Source organism: Salmo trutta, chromosome 1 (genome assembly GCF_901001165.1).
Source record: "Salmo trutta chromosome 1, fSalTru1.1, whole genome shotgun sequence".
In the NCBI taxonomy this organism is placed as follows: domain Eukaryota; kingdom Metazoa; phylum Chordata; class Actinopteri; order Salmoniformes; family Salmonidae; genus Salmo; species Salmo trutta.
The window spans coordinates 74717082-74739798 of NC_042957.1; the positions used below are offsets into that span (position 1 = coordinate 74717082).

Here is a 22717-nt window from a genome sequence, read left to right on the forward strand (position 1 = left end):
CACGGATTGTTTAGAGAAGGATTGCGCGTTCCTGTCGGGCTCAAGGGCTACTGCCCCCAAACCCCTGTCATGGACCTTACATAGCCACGGGGCAGGGGGTTCGGTAAAGCCACGTCTGAGACAGTTATTTTACGTTCCATTATAACAACCAACAGGTCGAGCCTACGGAGAACATCAACACATTAACATCAACACGCCAGAGGATATACTCATTGGACTTGGGGCTCTGCTGGGAGTTTACCTCATATTTAGATTTATTAATCTGCTTTGCCACTAAAATCATAATAAACACTGACAACAAAGATATTGTGTTATTGTGCGTATTATTAATAATATATTTGACTATTTCTTTACAGCCTATGTAGCCTATCATCATTGATCTAATAGGCCTATATTTAGATAAATTAATATATTAAGAAAGGGAGAATCCATTAATTAATATCTGTGATTCAAAAAAATAGTAATTATACAGGTGATTAACAAAATATGCACACGACAGTATTCATACTTTGGTTTTTGTAAATGAATAAAAAGTGTTTTGATAATGGTTTTCATACACATACCTTGTTCATAATGTAGAGGCCTATGGGATATTCATTGAAGAGGTAAGGGAGAAGGATGGTAAATGTGATCTGCATAACATACCAATACCAATTGACATAGCTTTGCATGCCTCCTCTGTCTGTATACCTGCAGATACAGACACAAAAGTGAGCAGTTCAGTCATCTGCACACAATACAGCTAGCCTTCAACATGTTCTTATAGTCTACATAGTCTTATCTCTTTGTTGATTGATATCCATTGAATTGTGTCCATTTTCTGTTTTAGAAAGATTTGCACAAATATGAAAAGATAGATGGTAACATCATAAAACAATATACATTTAGATCATACAAGGGACAAACCTTAAATTGAGGAGATCTTTACATTTTTCAGTTAAGTGCCTGCACCTGCTGTCCTTTCAAGTCCAAATGTTTCAGTTGGGCAGTCAGGTTCCTGCAAGAACCCCCACCAACTAAGGAGGTTCCTCAATGAACCCCAACTCCTATGGGGTTCTTGGAAGAAGCTTTTGGGGGCCATTTTCAGTGCCTTTTAACCTAAGGTTATTCAAAGAACTTTGAGGATCTTAGCAGAACCCTTGTTGAACCCCTAATTTTTAGAGTATACCTCACCATGGCCGTTAGAAGACTGTATGATAGACTGAAATTGCCAGGGGGAAACTCTCTCTCTGTGTGTGTGTGTGTGTGTGTGTGTGTGTGTGTGTGTGTGTGTGTGTGTGTGTGTGTGTGTGTGTGTGTGTGTGTAAGTTATTAGATTGATACGAGTGAGCAGTAGCGGTGCGTTAGTAAAATTACTGGGGAAGCCAGAAAAAAAAGCCATATTGCAACCTATGTGTTTGCTCTATAAACTGTTCATTCATATTCCTTGCGGCCGTGATATATAGGCTTAAAGACAGAGACAATAGGAAGACACAGTGGCAGAATGAATTGAACCACACCTTTGTTTGGGCTTTGGGCTCCCGAGTGGCGCAGCGTTCTAAGGCACTGCATCTCAGTGCAAGAGGTGTCACTGTAGTCCCTGGTTTGAATCCAGACTGCATCACATCTGACTGTGATTGGGAGTCCCATAGTGCACAATTGGTCCAGGTTTGGCCAGGGTAAATAAGAATTTGTTCTTCACTGACTTGCCTACTTAAATAAAGGTTAAACAAAAATAATAATAATTTGTTTTATCACAAAACCGGATAGCAACCTCTGTCCTGTGAAGTCCACAAAGTATACTGTATTTAACAGACAGTTACTACATGATCTACAGCATGGTCAAGCAAGGTAATGTTTCCGACATTTTCGGACTATTAAACAACTGTTGATTTAGAATCACAGAGAGTTACCGCAAGTCCCAAAGAAAACAGGAGCTGCCTTCACTATTCCAGCACCATTTCAACTTCAACATTTCAACATCGTCAAATCACCGCTAATATAATTGACCGGTTTCTCGCAGTTATTTATCACGGTAAATCTTGGTAACCGTGTTTACGTTTATGCTGTTGAGGGGAGTTTCTTCCTCTTCAGTGCCTTCAAACACAAACCTAAACTTCTTCAGACTGGATTTATGTTCCTCTTTAACTCTCTGTATGAGACTGTCTACTAATAAACCACTATAAGGTCTAGTGTGGTGCTGTGGGGTTTTCATGAGACTGTCTACTAATAAACCACTATAAGGTCTAGTGTGGTGCTGTGGGGTTTTCATGAGACTGCCTACTCATAAGCCACTAACCCTAACCCCTAAGTTTAAAATAGCCTTTGTCCTCATAGGGACATGGGAAATGTCCCCACGATGGAGAATTGTACTTGTTTTACTATCCTTGTGGGGATTTTAGGTCCCCACAAGGATAGAAGAACCAACACACACACATAAAATAAAAGAAAATTGGTCTGACAACTTTCAAATCGTCCAGTATATTTGCGGCCTGGTAATTATTCAGCGTGAAATACTAAAAAAAAACTATGACAAAAAGAGAAGAGGAAGTTCCATCAGTGTCTGTCTACATTTTCTACCTTTCTAGTGACGGTGAGGAAGAGCTCTGGCTGTACACTTGTTTCAACATGGTAAGAGTCTCTGTTACTGGACTCCTGTTTCAACATGGTAAGAGTGCTTCTAAATTATTTTTTATCTTTGTTCAAGTTCAGCTGGTTCATTTGCAGGTACTAAAATAAATGCGTACATTGGAATGATTTGGTTAGAGATCTCACACAGTAGTATAAATACACACACGGTAGGAGGATCTGAATCACCATAAAGGGTATTTGACAGTCCCTTGTGGTGGTCTGGATGTGAAGACCCCACTATCGAGAAAAATATAGTTGTAGTATTAGAATAGAATGATTTGTTAAAACCAGGTTTAATTAGCCATTTAGTATTATGTATGTTGTACTTATGAACAGGTGTTCCTCTTATCAGGCCTTGTGTGTCGTCTCATACTTTTCATATCATAGAATTTCTTCTCAAATTATTTTGCATTGAGTATACTGTACATGAAGTATGTTCTGTCATTATGATGATGTTGACTGGTTAGTATACTGTACATGATGTTCTGTCATGATGATGATGTTGACTGGTTAGCCTCTTATGGCTAGGGGGCAGTATTTTCACGGCTGGATAAAAAACGTACCCGATTTAATCTGATTATTAGTCCTGCCCAGAAACTAGAATATGCATATAATTATTAGCTTTGGAGAGAAAACACTCCACAGTTTCTGAAACTGTTTGAATGGTGTCTGTGAGTATAACAGAACTCCTATGGCAGGCAAAAACCTGATATGCTTCTGTTCAGGAAGTACCCTGTCAGACCTTTTATTTTCTTTGTTTGACATCTCTTCCAAAAACTCAGGATCTCTGCTGTTACGTGACACTTCGCACGTCTCCAATGGAGTCTCAGAGCCCGGGAAAAACAGGAATGACGTAATTCAAAGCCCTGGCTGAAGCACACGAGAGCAAAAGCTAAGTGGTCACTCAGTGGACTAAGCCTTAGGCTCGCGACCCGCCCTGCCCCCGGCTTTCGGTTTTTCCCTCAGTATACAGACAGGCAGATTCCCGGTCGGACTATTATCGCTTTTCTACGAGATAAATTACATAAAAATTGGTTTTAAACAGCGGTTGACATGCTTCGAAGTACGGTAATGGAATATTTAGAATTTTTTTGTCAAATTCTGCGTCATGCTCGTGGCCGAGATTTAGCTTTGGGATAGTGTCTAGAACGCACGAACAAAACGTCTTGATGGAACATAACGATGGATTATTTGGGACCAAACCTACATTTGTTATTGAAGTAGAAGTCCTGGCAGTGTATTCTGACGAAGAACAAGCAAGGTAAGAACATTTTTCTTATAGGAAATGTGATTTTGGTGAAGGCTAAACTGGTTGGGTGTCTAAATAGCTAGCCCTGTGATGCCGGGCTATGTACTTAGATTATTGCAAAATGTGCTTCATCCGAAAAGCTATTTTAAAATCGGACATATCGAGTGCATAGAGGAGTTCTGTATCTATAATTCTTAAAATAATTGTTATGCTTTTTGTGAACGTTTATCGTGAGTAATTTAGTAAAATCACCGGAAGTGTTCGGTGGGAATGCTAGTTCTGAACGTCACATGCTAATGTAAAAAGCTGGTTTTTGATATAAATATGAACTTGATTGAACAGACATGCATGTATTGTATAACATAATGTCCTAGGTGTGTCATCTGATGAAGATCATCAAAGGTTAGTGCTGCATTTAGCTATGGTTTGGGTTTATGTGACATGATATGCTAGCTTGAAAAATGGGTGTCTGATTATTTCTGGTTGGGTACTCTGCTGACATAATCTAATGTTTTGCTTTCGCTGTAAAGCCTTTTTGAAATCGGACAGTGTGGTTAGATAAAGGAGAGTCTTGTCTTTAAATAGCTGTAAAATAGTCATATGTTTGAAAAATGGAAGTTTTCGGATTTTAGAGGAGTTTGTATTTCGCGCCCCGCCCATCATTGGATATTGGAGCAGACGTTCTGCTAGCGGAACGTGTAGATTAATATACTGTACATGAAGTATGTTCTGTCATGATAATGATGTTGACTGGTTAGTATACTGTACATGAAGTATGTTCTGTCATGATGATGATGTTGACTGGTTAGTATACTGTACATGAAGTATGTTCTGTCATGATGATGATGTTGACTGGTTAGTATACTGTACATGAAGTATGTTCTGTCATGATAATGATGTTGACTGGTTAGTATACTGTACATGAAGTATGTTCTGTCATGATGATGATGTTGACTGGTTAGTATACTGTACATGAAGTATGTTCTGTCATGATGATGATGTTGACTGGTTAGTATACTGTACATGAAGTATGTTCTGTCATGATAATGATGTTGACTGGTTAGTATACTGTACATGAAGTATGTTCTGTCATGATGATGATGTTGACTGGTTAGTATACTGTACATGAAGTATGTTCTGTCATGATAATGATGTTGACTGGTTAGTATACTGTACATGAAGTATGTTCTGTCATTATGATGATGTTGACGGGTTAGTATACTGTACATGAAGTATGTTCTGTCATGATGATGATGATGACTGGTTAGTATACTGTACATGAAGTATGTTCTGTCATGATAATGATGTTGACTGGTTAGTATACTGTACATGAAGTATGTTCTGTCATGATAATGATGTTGACTGGTTAGTATACTGTACATGAAGTATGTTCTGTCATGATGATGATGTTGACTGGTTAGTATACTGTACATGAAGTATGCTCTGTTATGATGATGATGTTGACTGGTTAGTATACTGTACATGAAGTATGCTCTGTTATGATAATGATGTTGACTGGTTAGTATACTGTACATGAAGTATGTTCTGTCATGATAATGATGTTGACTGGTTAGTATACTGTACATGAAGTATGTTCTGTCATGATGATGATGTTGACTGGTTAGTATACTGTACATGAAGTATGCTCTGTTATGATAATGATGTTGACTGGTTAGTATACTGTACATGAAGTATGTTCTGTCATGATGATGTTGACTGGTTAGTATACTGTACATGAAGTATGTTCTGTCATGATGATGTTAATTGGTTAGTATACTGCACATGAGGTTTGCTCTGTAATGATGATGATGATGATTATGCTTTTGTTTCCTCTTCGTCCTCTTGTTTCTCTGCAGGATCTCAACACTCCAACCTGGTAATCATTCTACTCATGACTACAGGTAAACTGGATGAGATGAAATATTATTTTAGTTGTATTTGTTTGTTTCCCTCCTGAAAAGGAATGATCTGGATTTATGACGTTGTTGAGCATATAGTAGTATACAGTCATACAGGGAAAATAGGGTGTGTACAGTTTCCAGTTGACAACTAAACCTCACAGTACTTCTCTTTTGGTGGTTTTTCTCTAACACTTGGAACTCTCTTAGAACAGATTACAACACCCCAAATGTACTTCTTACTTCTTGGAACTTCTTCTTTAGTTTGTCAGTTAAAAACACATTCACCACAAGAGGTTGACCTCTCATAGTATATAGAGTGTGACCATCTTCAGTATCAATTCGTTAACGATGGAATTATGATTCAGCATCCTGATGTGTGACCTATGTTTCAGGGTGTCTGGGTCAGGACAACGGGAGTGTGACTTACACCCCCAGGAGAGTCTGCTCCTTAGAGGGCTCTTCTGTGACCATGCCCTGCTCTTACACATTTCCCAAGGATCACAAAGTCACAACAGCTTTCTGGTTCAAAGGTCAAGGGCCTGGTGCTGAGTCTCTGGATCTGAATTTGAACCCTGAGTACAAAGGCCGGGTGGAGTATCTAGGGGACAGTGACCAACTCTGTACACTGAGAATCACAGACCTGAGAGAGAGCGATTCAGGCACCTACAGCTTCCTGTTTGGGACTGACGTCAATCCTGGGGGATGGATGGGGAATCCAGGAGTAAGGTTAAATGTGACAGGTAAGGTCACGGCATGAATTCATCCACATGAATACGGTTAAAATCAATGTCCGTCAAATGTTCGAACGAGTTGCATACGCACAAAGTCTGCACAAAGGCCGACAAAAGCATATACGTAGAAAAAGATGAAGGGAAGCGCTGCTAAGGTACACAATAGTAGACGTTGGTAGACTGAAGGTGCTCTTTGGTAAAAGGGGTAAATTGGTCATCAAAAAGAGAGGACCAAGGCCCTCTTCATATAAAACAAAGTTTAAAAACTCCAACGCGTTTCAGCTGCATGGCCTTCGTCAGGGAGTACAAAGAAATGATAATACAATGTCCTCTTTTGAACAGCTTATTTTGGGGGGGAAAAAGCTGTTCAAAAGAGGACATTGTATTATGATTTCTTTGGCCGCCCTGACGAAGGCCATGCAGCCGAAATGCGTAAAAGTTTTTCAACTTTGTTTCTGTTGAACATGCCATACAAATAAAGGCATTATAATTAATTATATGAAGAGTGACTTGGTCCTCTATTCTTTTTGAAAAGCATATGCGTCTTTTAGACTGACAATCATCTCCGCTGTCCATCATCCGTCAGCGGATTACTCCCATTGAAAAAAACATTGGCTTCATCTGTAATTTTAAGAAACAATAAAATAGGAGAATCTTGTAGAAGCTTTGGGAGGAGAATGTATTATGCTTTATGTTACTGTCTGTTATTTTCCTGGGTTTGACTTGATCTAATAAAGCTATTTTGTTTGAAATCAAATCAAAACTCAAATTAAAATGGCCCCCACTCTACCCAGGGCTCCATGTTGATTTGACCCCTGACCTAGCATTGGACGGCGAGTGGGCAGACCTTACCTGTGGCTCCTGCTTCTTGAGTGAAAATCCCACCTACACCTGGTACAGGGACAAACAGCCTTTGACCTACACCAACAAGGTCAAGGTTATGGCCAACTACCTGGAACTAGACCCGGTAGGCAGGGAGGATGCAGGCAGCTACTCCTGTGCGGTGAGCGGCAGAGAGGATTCCCCTGGTCCGGCAGTGATCCTTGTAGTGGGATGTGAGTAGAGGGCTTAGAGAGGATATTAGAAATGTATGAATTTCATCTGTTTATGTTCCTAGCAAATCATCTATTGATTCTGAGAGTCAGCAACCCAAATATGGTTTTGTTTACTGACCTACATGTTAGCATTAGCTTGAAAAACAACAAAGGGGTATACTAAAGGTAACTTTGATAAACAACTAGAAATAACCATTGATTTTCTGATTCATTAAGAAAGCTGAACTTCAATATGTGTTTTTGGTTGTTCAGTCAATTAGACCATGTCATTTTAAGCTTTTTTTCTATGAATAAAATGTTATTTTTGAATATTTAGTCAAGTTAGCTGGCTAACTCATTGACCCTGCTTCGTAGTAACCCCCTCTGGAGTGGAAGGACCCCAGTCAGCATGCGCTAAATAACATGCCATAAACAGCTCAATGTCACCACAACGTCAGCTGTGGGTGTTAATCTAGAGGTTACAAACTGTCTTCATCGTTTTCTCCTCCAGACATCCCAGAGAACACCTCAGTGTCAGTCACAGTCAGTCCCTCTGGTGAAATAGTGGAGGGCAGATCAGTGACTCTGACCTGCAGCAGTGATGCCAAGCCACCAGTGGATAAATACACCTGGTACAAGAAAAATGAAGAACGGACGGGGTTCTCAGAAACAGGATCAGGGCAGAATTACATCATCCTTAACATCAGCAATGAGGACAGTGGGCAGTACTTCTGTAAGGCTGAGAATCAATACGGACCACTTGACTCTGCACCTGTGCATCTCAGTATAGCAGGTAAGATATCCATTTAATTAAGGCAGAATAGACCGGCCATACTGTAGGTCAGGCAAATGTCAGATGGGCTGGTTTATATTTCTCCTAGTGGGCCGGTCTACATGATCATTATTAAATGTCAGATGGGCTGGTTTATATTTCTCCTAGTGGGCCGTTCTACATGATCATTATTAAATGTCAGATGGGCTGGTTTATATTTCTCCTAGTGGGCCAGTCTACATGATCATTATTAAATGTCAGATGGGCTGGTTTATATTTCTCCTAGTGGGCCGGTCTACATGATCATTATTAAATGTCAGATGGGCTGGTTTATATTTCTCCTAGTGGGCCGGTCTACATGATCATTATTAAATGTCAGATGGGCTGGTTTATATTTCTCCTAGTGGGCCGTTCTACATGATCATTATTAAATGTCAGATGGGCTGGTTTATATTTCTCCTAGTGGGCCGGTCTACATGATCATTATTAAATGTCAGATGGGCTGGTTTATATTTCTCCTAGTGGGCCAGTCTACATGATCATTATTAAATGTCAGATGGGCTGGTTTATATTTCTCCTAGTGGGCCAGTCTACATGATCATTATTAAATGTCAGATGGGCTGGTTTATATTTCTCCTAGTGGGCCGGTCTACATGATCATTATTAAATGTCAGATGGGCTGGTTTATATTTCTCCTAGTGGGCCGGTCTACATGATCATTATTAAATGTCAGATGGGCTGGTTTATATTTCTCCTAGTGGGCCAGTCTACATGATCATTATTAAATGTCAGATGGGCTGGTTTATATTTCTCCTAGTGGGCCAGTCTACATGATCATTATTAAATGTCAGATGGGCTGGTTTATATTTCTCCTAGTGGGCCGGTCTACATGATCATTATTAAATGTCAGATGGGCTGGTTTATATTTCTCCTAGTGGGCCAGTCTACATGATCATTATTAAATGTCAGATGGGCTGGTTTATATTTCTCCTAGTGGGCCAGTCTACATGATCATTATTAAATGTCAGATGGGCTGGTTTATATTTCTCCTAGTGGGCCGGTCTACATGATCATTATTAAATGTCAGATGGGTTGGTTTATATTTCTCCTAGTGGGCCAGTCTACATGATCATTATTAAATGTCAGGTGGGCTGGTTTATATTTCTCCTAGTGGGCCGGTCTACATGATCATTATTAAATGTCAGATGGGCTGGTTTATATTTCTCCTAGTGGGCCGGTCTACATGATCATTATTAAATGTCAGATGGGCTGGTTTATATTTCTCCTAGTGGGCCGGTCTACATGATCATTATTAAATGTCAGATGGGCTGGTTTATATTTCTCCTAGTGGGCCAGTCTACATGATCATTATTAAATGTCAGATGGGTTGGTTTATATTTCTCCTAGTGGGCCGGTCTACATGATCATTATTAAATGTCAGATGGGCTGGTTTATATTTCTCCTAGTGGGCCGTTCTACATGATCATTATTAAATGTCAGATGGGCTGGTTTATATTTCTCCTAGTGGGCCAGTCTACATGATCATTATTAAATGTCAGATGGGCTGGTTTATATTTCTCCTAGTGGGCCAGTCTACATGATCATTATTAAATGTCAGATGGGTTGGTTTATATTTCTCCTAGTGGGCCGGTCTACATGATCATTATTAAATGTCAGATGGGCTGGTTTATATTTCTCCTAGTGGGCCGTTCTACATGATCATTATTAAATGTCAGATGGGCTGGTTTATATTTCTCCTAGTGGGCCAGTCTACATGATCATTATTAAATGTCAGATGGGCTGGTTTATATTTCTCCTAGTGGGCCAGTCTACATGATCATTATTAAATGTCAGATGGGCTGGTTTATATTTCTCCTAGTGGGCCGTTCTACATGATCATTATTAAATGTCAGATGGGCTGGTTTATATTTCTCCTAGTGGGCCGTTCTACATGATCATTATTAAATGTCAGATGGGCTGGTTTATATTTCTCCTAGTGGGCCAGTCTACATGATCATTATTAAATGTCAGATGGGCTGGTTTATATTTCTCCTAGTGGGCCGTTCTACATGATCATTATTAAATGTCAGATGGGCTGGTTTATATTTCTCCTAGTGGGCCAGTCTACATGATCATTATTAAATGTCAGATGGGCTGGTTTATATTTCTCCTAGTGGGCCAGTCTACATGATCATTATTAAATGTCAGATGGGCTGGTTTATATTTCTCCTAATGGGCTGGTCTCATCTTATCTTCGGTAGGTGGTCACCTTCACCAGGGTTGTAGGTTAAATGTTCTGATGTGAGTAGCTGTGTCTTTATCTGGTAATTCGTCCTCTCCCAGGTAAACCAGTGTTTCCCTGGGCTCCCGTTGTGGGGGTGGTGGCTGTGTTGGCAGCTGGATCTCTCCTAGTCATCCTCTATGGCACACTGAAGAAGAGGTGAGTCCATTAACCTCTTATTAATAAGATACCAGGGTTGGGGTCAATTCCACTTAAATTCCAGTCAATTCAGAAAGTAAAACAAATTCCAATTTCAAATGTTCCTAATTGAAAAGTATTGAAATTTCAGTTTACTTCCTGAAATGACTGGAATGGAATTGATCCCAACCCTGCCATTAGGATACCTATGTTTTAAAGACACAGCATTTGATTCAACAGCTTATTGTGCTTCTAAGAGGCGAAGTATTTAGAATCCAGTTAGGAAATGATGGCGGCATGGGGCGGCAGGTAGCCTAGTGGTTAGAGCGTTGGACTTGTAAACGAAAGGTTGCAAGATCGAATCCCCAAGCTGACAAGGTAACAATCTTCCGTTCTACCCCCTGAACAAGGCAGTTAACCAACTGTTCCTAGGCCGTCATTGAAAATAAGAATTTGTTCTTAACCGACTTGCATAGTTAAATAAAGGTTAAAAAAAATATATAAAAATAAATAAATAACTGCGTCTACTCTACAGTGTTATGGTCTGTGGTCCTGGGACTACTACATGACCTTTACTCTACAGCATTATGGCCTGTTGCCCTGGGACTGCTGCATGATCTTTACAGTGTTATGGCCTGTTGACCTGGGACTGCTGCATGATTTTTACAGTGTTATGGCCTGTTGACCTGGGACTGCTGCATGATCTTTACAGTGTTATGGCCTGTTGACCTGGGACTGCTGCATGATCTTTACAGTGTTATGGCCTGTTGACCTGGGACTGCTGCATGATCTTTACAGTGTTATGGCCTGTTGACCTGGGACTGCTGCATGATCTTTACAGTGTTATGGCCTGTTGACCTGGGACTGCTGCATGATCTTTACAGTGTTATGGCCTGTTGCCCTGGGACTGCTGCATGATCTTTACAGTGTTATGGCCTGTTGACCTGGGACTGCTGCATGATCTTTACAGTGTTATGGCCTGTTGACCTGGGACTACTTCATGTCCTCTGTCACTCTCTCCAGGAAAGCCCCAAGAGGAATGGACTTTGGAGGGGAGGCACAGATGGTACCTTGTGGTAAACCGACACACACGGCCCAGTCTGATGACACGTACATGACTCTGAATAAAAGGACAATGTCTCCTGAGTATGACACGCTGGCTGTAAGTTTCTCCCTTGAAAAAAACTGAGATGACTTACAGGTTAGTCACAATAATATTTCCTTTCTCCCGAAGTGTGCACATGTTCCCCAAGTTTAAAGTGACATCTAGTTCTCTCTCTCCTCTCAGAATGTCAGAAACACTGTTGGCTGAAGAAGACCATCTGGCTGAAGAAGACCCTATGGCTGTGACCTTTTGAAACAATATAACCTTTTGAAACCATATAACCTTTTGAAAATTATTAAAAAGGGTATAATTTTTAAGTGATCAAATTTCAATGCAGAATACATGAAGTGTTGCTACTTGTCTGGGCTACACATGTCCAATATCATCCTATGAAGGTGTTACAGTAAAGAAAGTACCTCCCATGTTTTGGGTACTCATACAGTCACACTTTACATCTAATCCCATGTGAAGTGGAGAAGGCAGTCTAGAGCAGAGCGTGTGAAGTGGAGAAGGCAGTCTAGAGCAGAGCGTGTGAGGTGGAGAAGGCAGTCTAGAGCAGAGCGTGTGAAGGGGAGAAGGCAGTCTAGAGCAGAGCGTGTGAGGTGGAGAAGGCAGTCTAGAGCAGAGCGTGTGAGGTGGAGAAGGCAGTCTAGAGCAGAGCGTGTGAAGGGGAGAAGGCAGTCTAGAGCAGAGCGTGTGAAGGGGAGAAGGCAGTCTAGAGCAGAGCGTGTGAAGTGGAGAAGGCAGTCTAGAGCAGAGCGTTTGAGGTGGAGAAGGCAGTCTAGAGCAGAGCGTGTGAAGTGGAGAAGGCAGTCTAGAGCAGAGCGTGTGAAGGGGAGAAGGCAGTCTAGAGCAGAGCGTGTGAAGTGGAGAAGGCAGTCTAGAGCAGAGCATGTGAGCGGAAATGAGAGTTAGATATCCTGCTCGTCGTTTATGAAGTAGTGCTCGCGCACCGCTCTGTCCTTTCCTACCCCTCCGCTAAAAACCTACCTGTGCTCACAGGAAGAAAAACAAAACTGCTTTTTAAGTATTGAAAGCAAACCATATGGATTTGAATGAAAAGTATTTGAATGAACATGAAAAGCTGATTGTAAGAAGCAAACAATTTCAAATAGGCTACATGGCATATGAAACAGCATTAAAACTCTAAATACGTCAGGAGCCAGACATGGAAGCTAAGAAAGAACGAAAAATAATGAATTTGTCTATATTATTTCAAGGCTATAGCCTACAAGTAAATACATTGTGAAGCATTTGCGAGTGCGATACAATAGGCTGATAGGGACATAAAGCGCTCAGTCTTTAACATTTCGTTGTATTAAATCATTATAGTCTATAAATTGCGCATATAGGCTGTAACTTACTTAGAATTAAATACAAATGACTTAGTGCTACATACCCTTTTGGCCACCCTTGCCGGACAGGACAGATATGGAGAGTTGTATATTTGTTTTTCAATAGGTACGCCTAAAAGGTTTTTAGGCAAAATAACCCATTCAAAACGGAAAGCTCATTGAACGTGGGAATATGCCAGGGCTATTGTATAAATAGAACAAAAATGAACTAAACGTTTAAGAGATCTGAACTTTAGTTTATAAATATTTTGCTACTATGACACACTTAGTTATCTACCCACCTCGTTCCTTTCTTTTAGCATGTGCACGTAGTAAGTACACCATCATGCTTTTCAAAAGGCACTAAGTCATGTTTAATTTGTATTTAATTCTAAGTCACCGCACTCTCTTGCTCCTCATCTTTGTAAGTCACCTTGCTTTAGCACCTGTGCGTTTGATCAGTTTCTTTATGAAAATATTTAGTGAAGGCCATGACAGTTGCTAAAGCAGCACACGCATAGACTACAAATGCATGCCCGGCCCAGCATGTACTGAGCGCTACTTGGAGCGAAATTGAAGCGGGCGAGAAGGCAGAAGCTCCAGGTTTTGGGAATCTCGCTCCTTGCGCCGCTCAGATACTCTGTTCTAGAGAAGCAGAGCCATTGTGCCAATAGAGGGCGGTCTCTCTCCATTTGACCCTGCTTACTGATATATTTTATTTAACCTGGTAGAGCTCATTGAGATTTGAAATCTCTTTTTCAAGAGCGTCCTGACCAAGATAGGCAGCACCAAGTCATTAGATAATTACACAGACAACATGCAAAACTACAAGTAATCTGGTAAAAACCAAAGAATCCACAAGAGTATAACAAAATCATAAAACAGCAAATTAAAAACATTGATTCCTTGACCTGTCAGTCTCAATTCTTCATCAGTGATTTAAAAACACCAATGGGACAAGTTCTTCTAGTTTAAAAGTATTTTGTAAGGCGTTCCAAGACGATGGCGCAGAGTACATAAAAGCCCTTTTACCAAATTCAGTTCGGACATTTGGAACAGTTAGCAGGATAAAGTCCTGCGAACAAAGAGAGTACCCACCACATTTCTGAACAATAAAAATGCCCAAATAAAATGGTAGTAAACCCAAAATGGCTTTGTAAATAAATGTATACCAGTGACTGAGCCTACGAGTGACTAGAGAAGGCCAACCAACCCTGGTATACAAAGTACAGTGGTGCGTAAGGGTTTTGCAGTTTAAAATAAATCTCAAAGTGCCATGGTAAAGGGTGTCAATTGATCTCAAACACTGAGCGGAAGCATTCATATATAAAATATCCCCATAGTCTAGTAAAGGCATAAGTGTAGCTGATACTAGCTGATTGACAGAAAGGAGGGCCCATAAGTGTCTTTCTATTCAACTTGTTTCCACCAAAAACAAAAGACACAAGTCCGAATAGCCAAAAGCCACTTTATTCATGAAACAACCTGAAAGTGACTAGACCAGTGGTATGAAGGAGTGGTACAACTCAGTAAACTGGCGGTATGCTGTCTAGTCTCTCAAAGTGGAATGTATTCTAGCAGTGTTGCTCAACTCCTGCCACAGGTCCCCCTAGGGCAGGGGGTACTCAACTCTTACCCTACGAGGTCCAGAGCCTGCTGGGTTTCTGTTCTACCTCAATTAGTTGCACCCACCTGGTGTCCCAGGTCTAAATCAGTCCCTGATTAGAGGGCAACAATGAAAAGTTGCAGTAGAACTGGTTTTAAGGTCCAGAGTTTAGTTTGAGGCCCTAAGGGTTGCACAATCCTTTACTTTAGTCCAGCACTACAATAGCACACCTGCTGCAACGATCAACAAGCTCTTGAGCAGTTGCGTCAAGTGTGTTAGTGCTGGGCTATAACAAATATGTGCAACAGGGGGGTGAGGGCATGCGAGACTACACTCCCGGAGAGTTGAGTAACACTATTAGAACATTGGTATTGCTGCACCGGCCTGGGCAAAGTAACACTACCATAGACACCTATAGGTTACACTCAGTAACTACTGAAACTTCAGGGGGATTCATCCTAGAGGTTGAGTTAGCTCATCCTGCTGGCAACACCAGGGTCATTGTGGGTTCACCTCTCAGCCCACATATTACATCAGTCATTTGGGATGACACTAGAAAGTGTCCAATGACCACATTTAGCATAATTCCAACCAATAAAACAGCATGTTTTCACTCAGTGTTGGTCTGACACCTTTCAGTGTGTGTGTAAATAGCTGTTTGTGTCCCCCGATTCCCTTGTCTAACACTTCAGATACCTGTGGACTGAAATAATTAAAATGTTGCAGATTGAAATGCATCGTATAGAATGAACGCTGTTTCGATCTCCACATAAGAGAATCCCGTTCTCTCTGACACGTTCTATTTCAACCTCTTGGGGAAAAGTCCCTGGTTTCAGTTATTAAGAATGTAAAGCTAGAGATATTAGCAAATTACACATTACTCATTTGCAAAGGCCAATTGAGTTTTGGAATCATTCAGCTCAAATTCTTGACCACTAAACCACCATGCCACTTAGCATGAAACTTTTGGGCATGCACCAAGGAGTATGCTAGCATGGACATTGGAACACATCCAGAATCTGTATCTGAAATAATACCACACGACGGACATCAAAATGGAGTCTGGCGATCAGAATTCACAATAGACATGTTCATGTGCACAACTTTACTGTATAAATGGAACTCAAGCTAGTAAGACACTGAACAGCTAGCCTAAATAATTGGACATGATTCTATAGAAATGGCAACAGTATAAGGCCGTGTTCACACAGGCAGCCTAATTCTGATATTTTCCTCACTAACTGGTCTTTTGACCAATCAGATCAGCTCTTTGCCAATAATTGGGAGAAAAAAAAATCTGAATTGAGCTGCCCGTGTAAACGCTGCCCAATGACACAATAGTGAGTTGTGGCCTTCAACTCTGTGATTGGATTTGAAAAAATACAGAAAATGAGAGATTGAGGCTAGTGAGGACCAAAATACCTTCTCTATTACAACATTGCTGAGGCGTTTAAAAGACAATAACAGAGAGCCACTTCTGTGTGTAAATACTGAAGAGAAAACTACCTTGGAATGCAAGAAAAGCTAGCCTACACTGGCTTCTTGCAATGCAGAACACGATGGCAAAGAAAAAAAAAACGAAAAAAAAAAGCATTTTTTCCCCACATGGTGAAAAAATAAACAAGATGATCACTTACAATGTGTAGCTATGCGACTTGCGTCATTAATTAATCAATGAATTACTCCGCTCAGATGTTTACCACTAGGGGCAGTAAAGTGACGTTCATATTTAAACCAACCGAAGATGGCGGCTTTAAACCCAGTCTATAAATCCCCTCTTCAACGCTACAACTTCTAGTTTCTTGTTACAATTGTCAGAAAACAACGTGGATAAACTGAAGTCACAATACTAATGGAGCAGCCAATGACAAGCAACAGGAAGTGAAGTTTCCGTTACTACGGTGACGACACTAATGACAGAAAGTGGAACTTGATGCGTTCACCATTCCAGATCCCCTGTCAATACGAGCGGTAACGTCTCCCATGTGGTAAAGGAACTGCAGCGTGTGAGGGGGTTATTGGGCTATGTGCAGCGTGTGAGGGGGTTATTGGGCTATGTGCAGCGTGTGAGGGGGTTATTGGGCTATGTGCAGCGTGTGAGGGGGTTATTGGGCTATGTGCAGCGTGTGAGGGGGTTATTGGGCTATGTGCAGCGTGTGAGGGGGTTATTGGGCTATGTGCAGCGTGTGAGGGGGGTTATTGGGCTATGTGCAGCGTGTGAGGGGGTTATTGGGCTATGTGCAGTGTGTGAGGGGGGTTATTGGGCTATGTGCAGCGTGTGAGGGGGTTATTGGGCTATGTGCAGCGTGTGAGGGGGGTTATTGGGCTATGTGCAGTGTGTGTGGTGTTATAGAATGGTGCAACGTCTCTGAGTGCTTTTCTTGCTCTTCTTGTTGCTGCGGTTGGTTTCCTTATACCTCCTGATCTCCCTGACTAGAGAGTAGAACGCCTCCTCCACTCCCTGAAACAAAGACGCAAAAAGGAGAAACTTTACACTCAAATGAAGTGTGATGGAATGCAGCTTGGTCGCCTTCAGTAGACTCAAAAACAGAGCAAATGAGTAGAATAGATGAGTGCTACCTGAATGTATCCAATAACAAAGTTATCCCATTTGTGCCCTCAAATACTGACATAACGGCTGTGTACAAATGTGTTATGTTACCCAATACCTTTAGTGAGTCAGTTGAGTTTATTGAAATTATACACACAACAGTTAAGGACATAGGAGTCTGTCAGGACAACACATCTCCTCTCTGACCCTCCGTGTAACAGCTTGTACCCCCAAGCCATAAGACTGCTGAACAATTAATCAAATGGCCACATGACTATTACATTGGACCCCCCTCCCCCCCATTTGTTTTGTACACTGCTGCTACTCGCTGTTTATTATCTATGCATAGTCACTTCACCCCTACCTACATGTACAAATTACCTCTAACCTGTACACCTGCCCACTGACTCGGTATCAGTACCCCCTTTATATAGCCTCGTTATGTTATAGTGTTACTTTAAATAATTATTTTACTTTAGTGTATTTGGTAAATATTTTCTTAACTCTTCTTGAACTGCACTGTTGGTTAACGGCTTGTAAGTAAGAATTTCACGGTAAGGTCTACACTTGCATTCGGCACATGTGACAAGTAAAGTTTGATTTGTCCAGTTTGAGGCCTAACAGGCCTGCTACAATGGACGTATCATCTCTGCAGAGTGAGAAGTAGGAGACAGAGGCTAGCGCTGCTCAGCGTCTGGTTCTATTTCAAGATTCCCACCTGTGAACACGTGATAAAGTGGATCACGTGCTGCTCAAAAGTGATGCTTCCAGTGTAGCTGGTCCATTCCTACTACTCCCCCCGTGTAGTTCCCCTGGCTGGAAAACCCACCTGTCTGGTTTTGGCAGAGGTCTCCACGAAGGGCACGCCATAGCCGCGGGCCAGCTCCTGAGCCTGCCTGCTCTCCACGCTCCGACTCCCCAGGTCACTCTTGTTCCCCACCAGCACCATAGGCACACTGTCACTGTCCTTCACCCTGTTGATCTGTTCTCTGTGGAGGAGAACAAAGGAGGGAGAAGTGGAGAGGAAGAATAGGACCAAGAGGTAGAGTCACGTGTCAAACAAATGGACATGACAAAACAACATCTCAATCTACTTTTAATTCCAAAGCCTCGTCTCCATTGTCAGTGACAACGCAGTTCCTCCACGTCCGCCCGGCCGGACGGGAACCCGCATGGTTCCAATGATCACGTTGACTTCATGGACCGTCAGTCCCTGCATTCATAGAGCCATCTAGAAATTGGAGTGGCTACAGATGTCCAGCCCCATCCCTCAGCTCTAAAGCAAACCAAGTAGAGGGATTGCCGTGTCGCTGTTCCACATTTAGAGTTGGGCCTTAATGGGGGTGTGATACCTAACGGAGTCTGACAACAGTAAGAAAATGGATGCTAACGGAACATGATCATGACACTCCAGCGTTGTATTCAGTAGTCGCGGACCGTAGCAAAACGTTTGGCCTGTTTGCGAAACATTTTGCAACGGAAATAGTTTACTCCAAATGGAAACCATTTTGCAATGAAAACTAGAGTTTATATTGGACAAATTCAAATAGGTCCCTCAGTTTCCTTCTGTTTGATTCCTAGTGTAAACGGTTTCCGTTGCAAAATGTTTCGCAAACAGGCCAAACGTTTCACTACGGTCTGCGACTAATGAATACACTCCAGGTGTAGGACAGCAGTCACTGTGACAGACAGTCAGTACCTGTACAGGTGAACGTCCTCAAAGGACTTGATGTTGTTGATGGCGAACACACAGAGGAAGCCTTCCCCTGTCCTCATGTACTGGTCCCTCATGGCGCTGTACTCCTCCTGACCTGCTGTGTCAAGGATGTCCAGCAGACACGTCTCTCCGTCAATCACCACCTGCTTCCTGTACGAGTCCTAGGTTGAACATAAAGCTTAAGACCAGGATTCTAATATCCTACAACTCTTAGCATAAATGAAGAAGAATTCAAAACAATGAGACCAGCGATGCTATTAAGCAACACCGCTTAATCTGTTTATTTTCAGAAGCTTCCACATGGAATTATTAGGTATATTCAACCTAGTACAATCCTAAAATAGGGGTGTGTTCATTACATTTACGTCATTTAGCAGACGCTCTTATCCAGAGCGACTTACAAATTGGTGCATTCACCTTATGATATCCAGTGGAACAACAACCAAATGGAAGGAAACAAGTAAAAACAGGGAGGGACTACCTGGACTTGTCCAATGAGAAAACATTTGTTTTAGTTTTCCATTGCAAAACTATTTTTTTCTCTCTTTTCTGTTGCTCTAATGCAGTGGTTCCCAACTCCAGTCCTGGAGAACCCCACAGCAGCACACATTTTTGTAGTAGCCCTGGACAAACATACCTTATTCAACTCACTGAGGGCCTGATGATTAGTTATAATCAGGTACCTACCCATAGGTACTGGTGTGAATCTGAATGGATTGGAAAGCATGATCGTAACAACATGTTTGGAAAGTAATAATCCTGCCCCTTTGCCACCCTTATAGTTTACAGAGCCACTCTGTAAATCATTCTAACCATTTAGCTAGCGGCAACACTTATCCTAATGATCAGGAGACTGTGGATAGATACTTCTAGAATAGAATCTACATAGACTCTATATGCAAGATGCATATAGTCGGTTGCAACGTTTGAAGCAGACGATTTCAAATCGAATTAATTCACAATTAAAAGGGCAACTCCACAACTTTTCAACCTCCTATTCATTATTTCCAGCACCAAACCAGTGTCTACATATGTGGAATACTGAGCATTTCTACATTAAAAATGACATCAAAAGTTTAAAAAAAATCTAAAAGAAACATTGATTTTCAAACACTGAGATTCGCATTGATGTGGGGAGCAAGAAAATACCATCCCTTTAGCTAGAAACTCATTGCAGGTTTTGAAAATCATGGTTTCTTACTTTTAATCCTACCCTGTGATGTCACAGAAGCATTTTTTTAGGAACCCTTCTCATCCTTTTTAACTACAGATCATAGCAACGTGCCATTTTCACATATGTAGACACTGGTTTGGAGCTGGAGATAAAGGGAAAAGTGGCGGTGTTGCCCTTTAAAAGTCACACAGAGACAAACACCTGCAACTCACCTCGATAGTGGGGTCATATTCATCCACAAAGTGATTCTGGATGAGCTGGATAGTTAAGGCACTCTTCCCAACACCTCCAGCACCCACCACAACAAGCTTATACTCAGTCATGCCTAGAGAGAGCGGGAGAAAGAGAAACACGTCAATATGTTTGCATTAAAGCTTCACATAGAAATGTGTTATAGATCTGTCATTCTCATTGAAAGCAAGTCTACGTGGTAGATCTGTTCTATGTAAGCTATTACTATGCTTCCCGTTCTAATTTTTTGTTTTTGCTTCTTTCGGTTTCTTACACCAACTTCAAAACAGCTGAAAATACAATATTTTTTGTAATAGAAAATACAATATTTCTGTTTATGGAAAATATATTTCACAGCAGTTTAGATGGTACAATGTTTCTCTACACAATGACTGCTTGTTTTGTCACATTAACTGAAATTATTTGAATTTTAGCAACCAGAAAATGGCGGAGTGATTCCTGCATATTGCATGTTTAATAGCACACATGGAACAGATCTACCACTTAGACTACATGAGAAGGACAAACCTATAACTCCTATTTCTATGTACATTGTTGGGTCACCCAAAAAGTTACCCAAAAAGTTACATATTGTAGCTTTAAATGTTGAATCCATTTACAGTTATTAAAATGGTTGATTTAAGTACTAGTTGTTTTCTTACTTGTAAATAAGTTCTGAAATGTCTGTGTGTGTAATTGTGTGTGTGCATGTCAAATTATCACCTGTAAGGCCATCTGAGAGAGGTGTACAGCTGAGGAACTTGGTATAGAGAAGCGTGGGTCACACTCTCCTGAAGGAAGGTGGTAATGTAGGGACCTTAACCAAACCTCAACAAGAGATTCTGACCTCTTGGCATAATGGTTAAGGTGTTGACTTGACAGTCTCTAGATCAGGGCTCGTGTCCCAGTCAGGGCTAGTCCCCGAATTCATAACAATATTATACATTATTAACTCATTTCTGAGCCAAACGAGTCCTACATTTTAGGCAAATTATATACTTTCTGTTCAAGTGTGATGAGGTGTTCGTCTTTCTGTCCAATTAGGTAAATTCTAGACAATATTTCTGTACACTTGGGGGACCCCTTTTAAGTGAAGAGGACACCCAAAGGCAAACGCTCTGTTTACTCTTTCAATTGAACACAAAGCATCATAAGACAAAGACACGAGGAAACCTGTGGTGTCTACAGTACAGCCGACAACAAGTTCACATAATATGCACTTTCAGTGATTTGGAATAGCCAACGGGCCGGAGAATTGTCTGATCATTGCAGGATATCAATCTTTATTCGCGGTCATTACAAAAACATGCTGGTATCTACTAACAAAGAGGCTGGCTCTAATTTGACCCAGATTTGTATGAGAGCTAACGTTAGCTAGCATAGCATAATTAACAGACTGCGGTAGATGGCACACTAGGCAGAATACAATCACTGCATTTCTGCGATTATAATGTAACACTAGGCCTATTGCATGAGCAAAATGACTAAATCAGAGTGCTTACCTTAATTTGGTTGGTCGTTTTTCACCAAACAAAAATGCAGCGTTTGAATGACAAAATGAGATTAGTGCTACATAGCCTGAAACAATTTCCTGATTGAAGCCAGCTAAGAACAAATATATGCTTTTAGAAGCTGCAATCTTTGCAGCAATTGAGCCACAATTATGTCAAATCGCTGTTGGCAATGAACGGGAAATATAGGCTGAATATAACCCGAATGAATTTAAAGGTAAGAATTAGTAGTAGGGGAGTAAATCTCTCTAGACTCCATTGTGGTTGAAAAGGGGCAAGGCTTTCACGGCAAACGCAATCAATGGTATTGATTTAAGAGCCAATACCATTGTGGTAAAGTAGACAGACAGTAGAGTAACCTAACCAGAATGGGTCTTGCGTTCTACTTCCGGTTATACCCGCCTTCAAATCAGAAACTGACCAATCAGGAACCGACTGAAAGCCTCATTGGTCGTGTCCGAAAAATAATCGCGTGCTCACGACGCCTTGATAGTCCCGCCTTTGTACGAAGATTAACCAATCATAGATATTGATGCAGTAAGGTTTGGAAAGAGCGCACTCGAGTCTGATTGGCTCGATTATTTGGGTTGTTGAGTGTGCGGAGATAATTTGACCACTAGATGGAATCACTGTACTAGCGGCTAACCAACCAATAGGCTGTAAAAAGATCTAACCGCTCCCGACCAAAATATACAGTATTTAGATGTCTGTGAAAAACAGACACACAGTCAAGATCGCTTTGTTCATTGCACGCCATTGACACATTTCAAGC

General features: G+C 41.2%; 2 protein-coding genes across 2 annotated transcripts; one reads left to right on the forward strand and one right to left on the reverse strand.

Annotated features, from left to right (window-relative positions):
- Positions 1 to 3838: 3838 nt before the first annotated feature.
- Positions 3839 to 12153, forward strand: LOC115207697 (basigin). Its single transcript, XM_029775087.1, has 8 exons — positions 3839 to 3871; positions 5716 to 5760; positions 6153 to 6500; positions 7286 to 7546; positions 8037 to 8318; positions 10641 to 10737; positions 11740 to 11878; positions 12005 to 12153. The coding sequence occupies exons 2-8, from the start codon at positions 5751 to 5753 to the stop codon at positions 12026 to 12028; spliced, it is 1161 nt and encodes a 386-aa protein (XP_029630947.1). The 5' UTR covers positions 3839 to 3871; positions 5716 to 5750; the 3' UTR covers positions 12029 to 12153.
- Positions 12154 to 14607: 2454 nt separating this feature from the next.
- On the reverse strand, positions 14608 to 22228 carry LOC115207704 (GTPase HRas). Its single transcript, XM_029775099.1, has 5 exons — positions 21937 to 22228; positions 20416 to 20528; positions 19012 to 19190; positions 18142 to 18301; positions 14608 to 17222 (listed from the first exon to the last, which is right to left on the reverse strand). Exons 2-5 carry the CDS (start codon positions 20524 to 20526, stop codon positions 17109 to 17111), a joined length of 564 nt encoding a protein of 187 aa, XP_029630959.1. The 5' UTR covers positions 20527 to 20528; positions 21937 to 22228; the 3' UTR covers positions 14608 to 17108.
- Between the last annotated feature and the right edge of the window lie 489 nt (positions 22229 to 22717).

What these genes read in the sequence shown, in the direction of transcription:
- LOC115207697 (XM_029775087.1), top strand. An exon ending in AGTAAGGTTAAATGTGACAG is followed by an intron (nt 6,501 to 7,285) that starts GTAAGGTCACGG and finishes CACTCTACCCAG; the next exon opens with GGCTCCATGTTGATTTGACC. An exon ending in TATGGCACACTGAAGAAGAG is followed by an intron (nt 10,738 to 11,739) that starts GTGAGTCCATTA and finishes CACTCTCTCCAG; the next exon opens with GAAAGCCCCAAGAGGAATGG.
- LOC115207704 (XM_029775099.1), bottom strand. Translation starts at nt 20,526, where the DNA reads ATGACTGAGTATAAGCTTGTTGTGGTGGGTGCTGGAGGTGTTGGGAAG. An exon ending in AATATGACCCCACTATCGAG is followed by an intron (nt 19,191 to 20,415) that starts GTGAGTTGCAGG and finishes TGTTCAACCTAG; the next exon opens with GACTCGTACAGGAAGCAGGT. An exon ending in CCTCTGCCAAAACCAGACAG is followed by an intron (nt 17,223 to 18,141) that starts GTGGGTTTTCCA and finishes TCTTTGTTTCAG; the next exon opens with GGAGTGGAGGAGGCGTTCTA.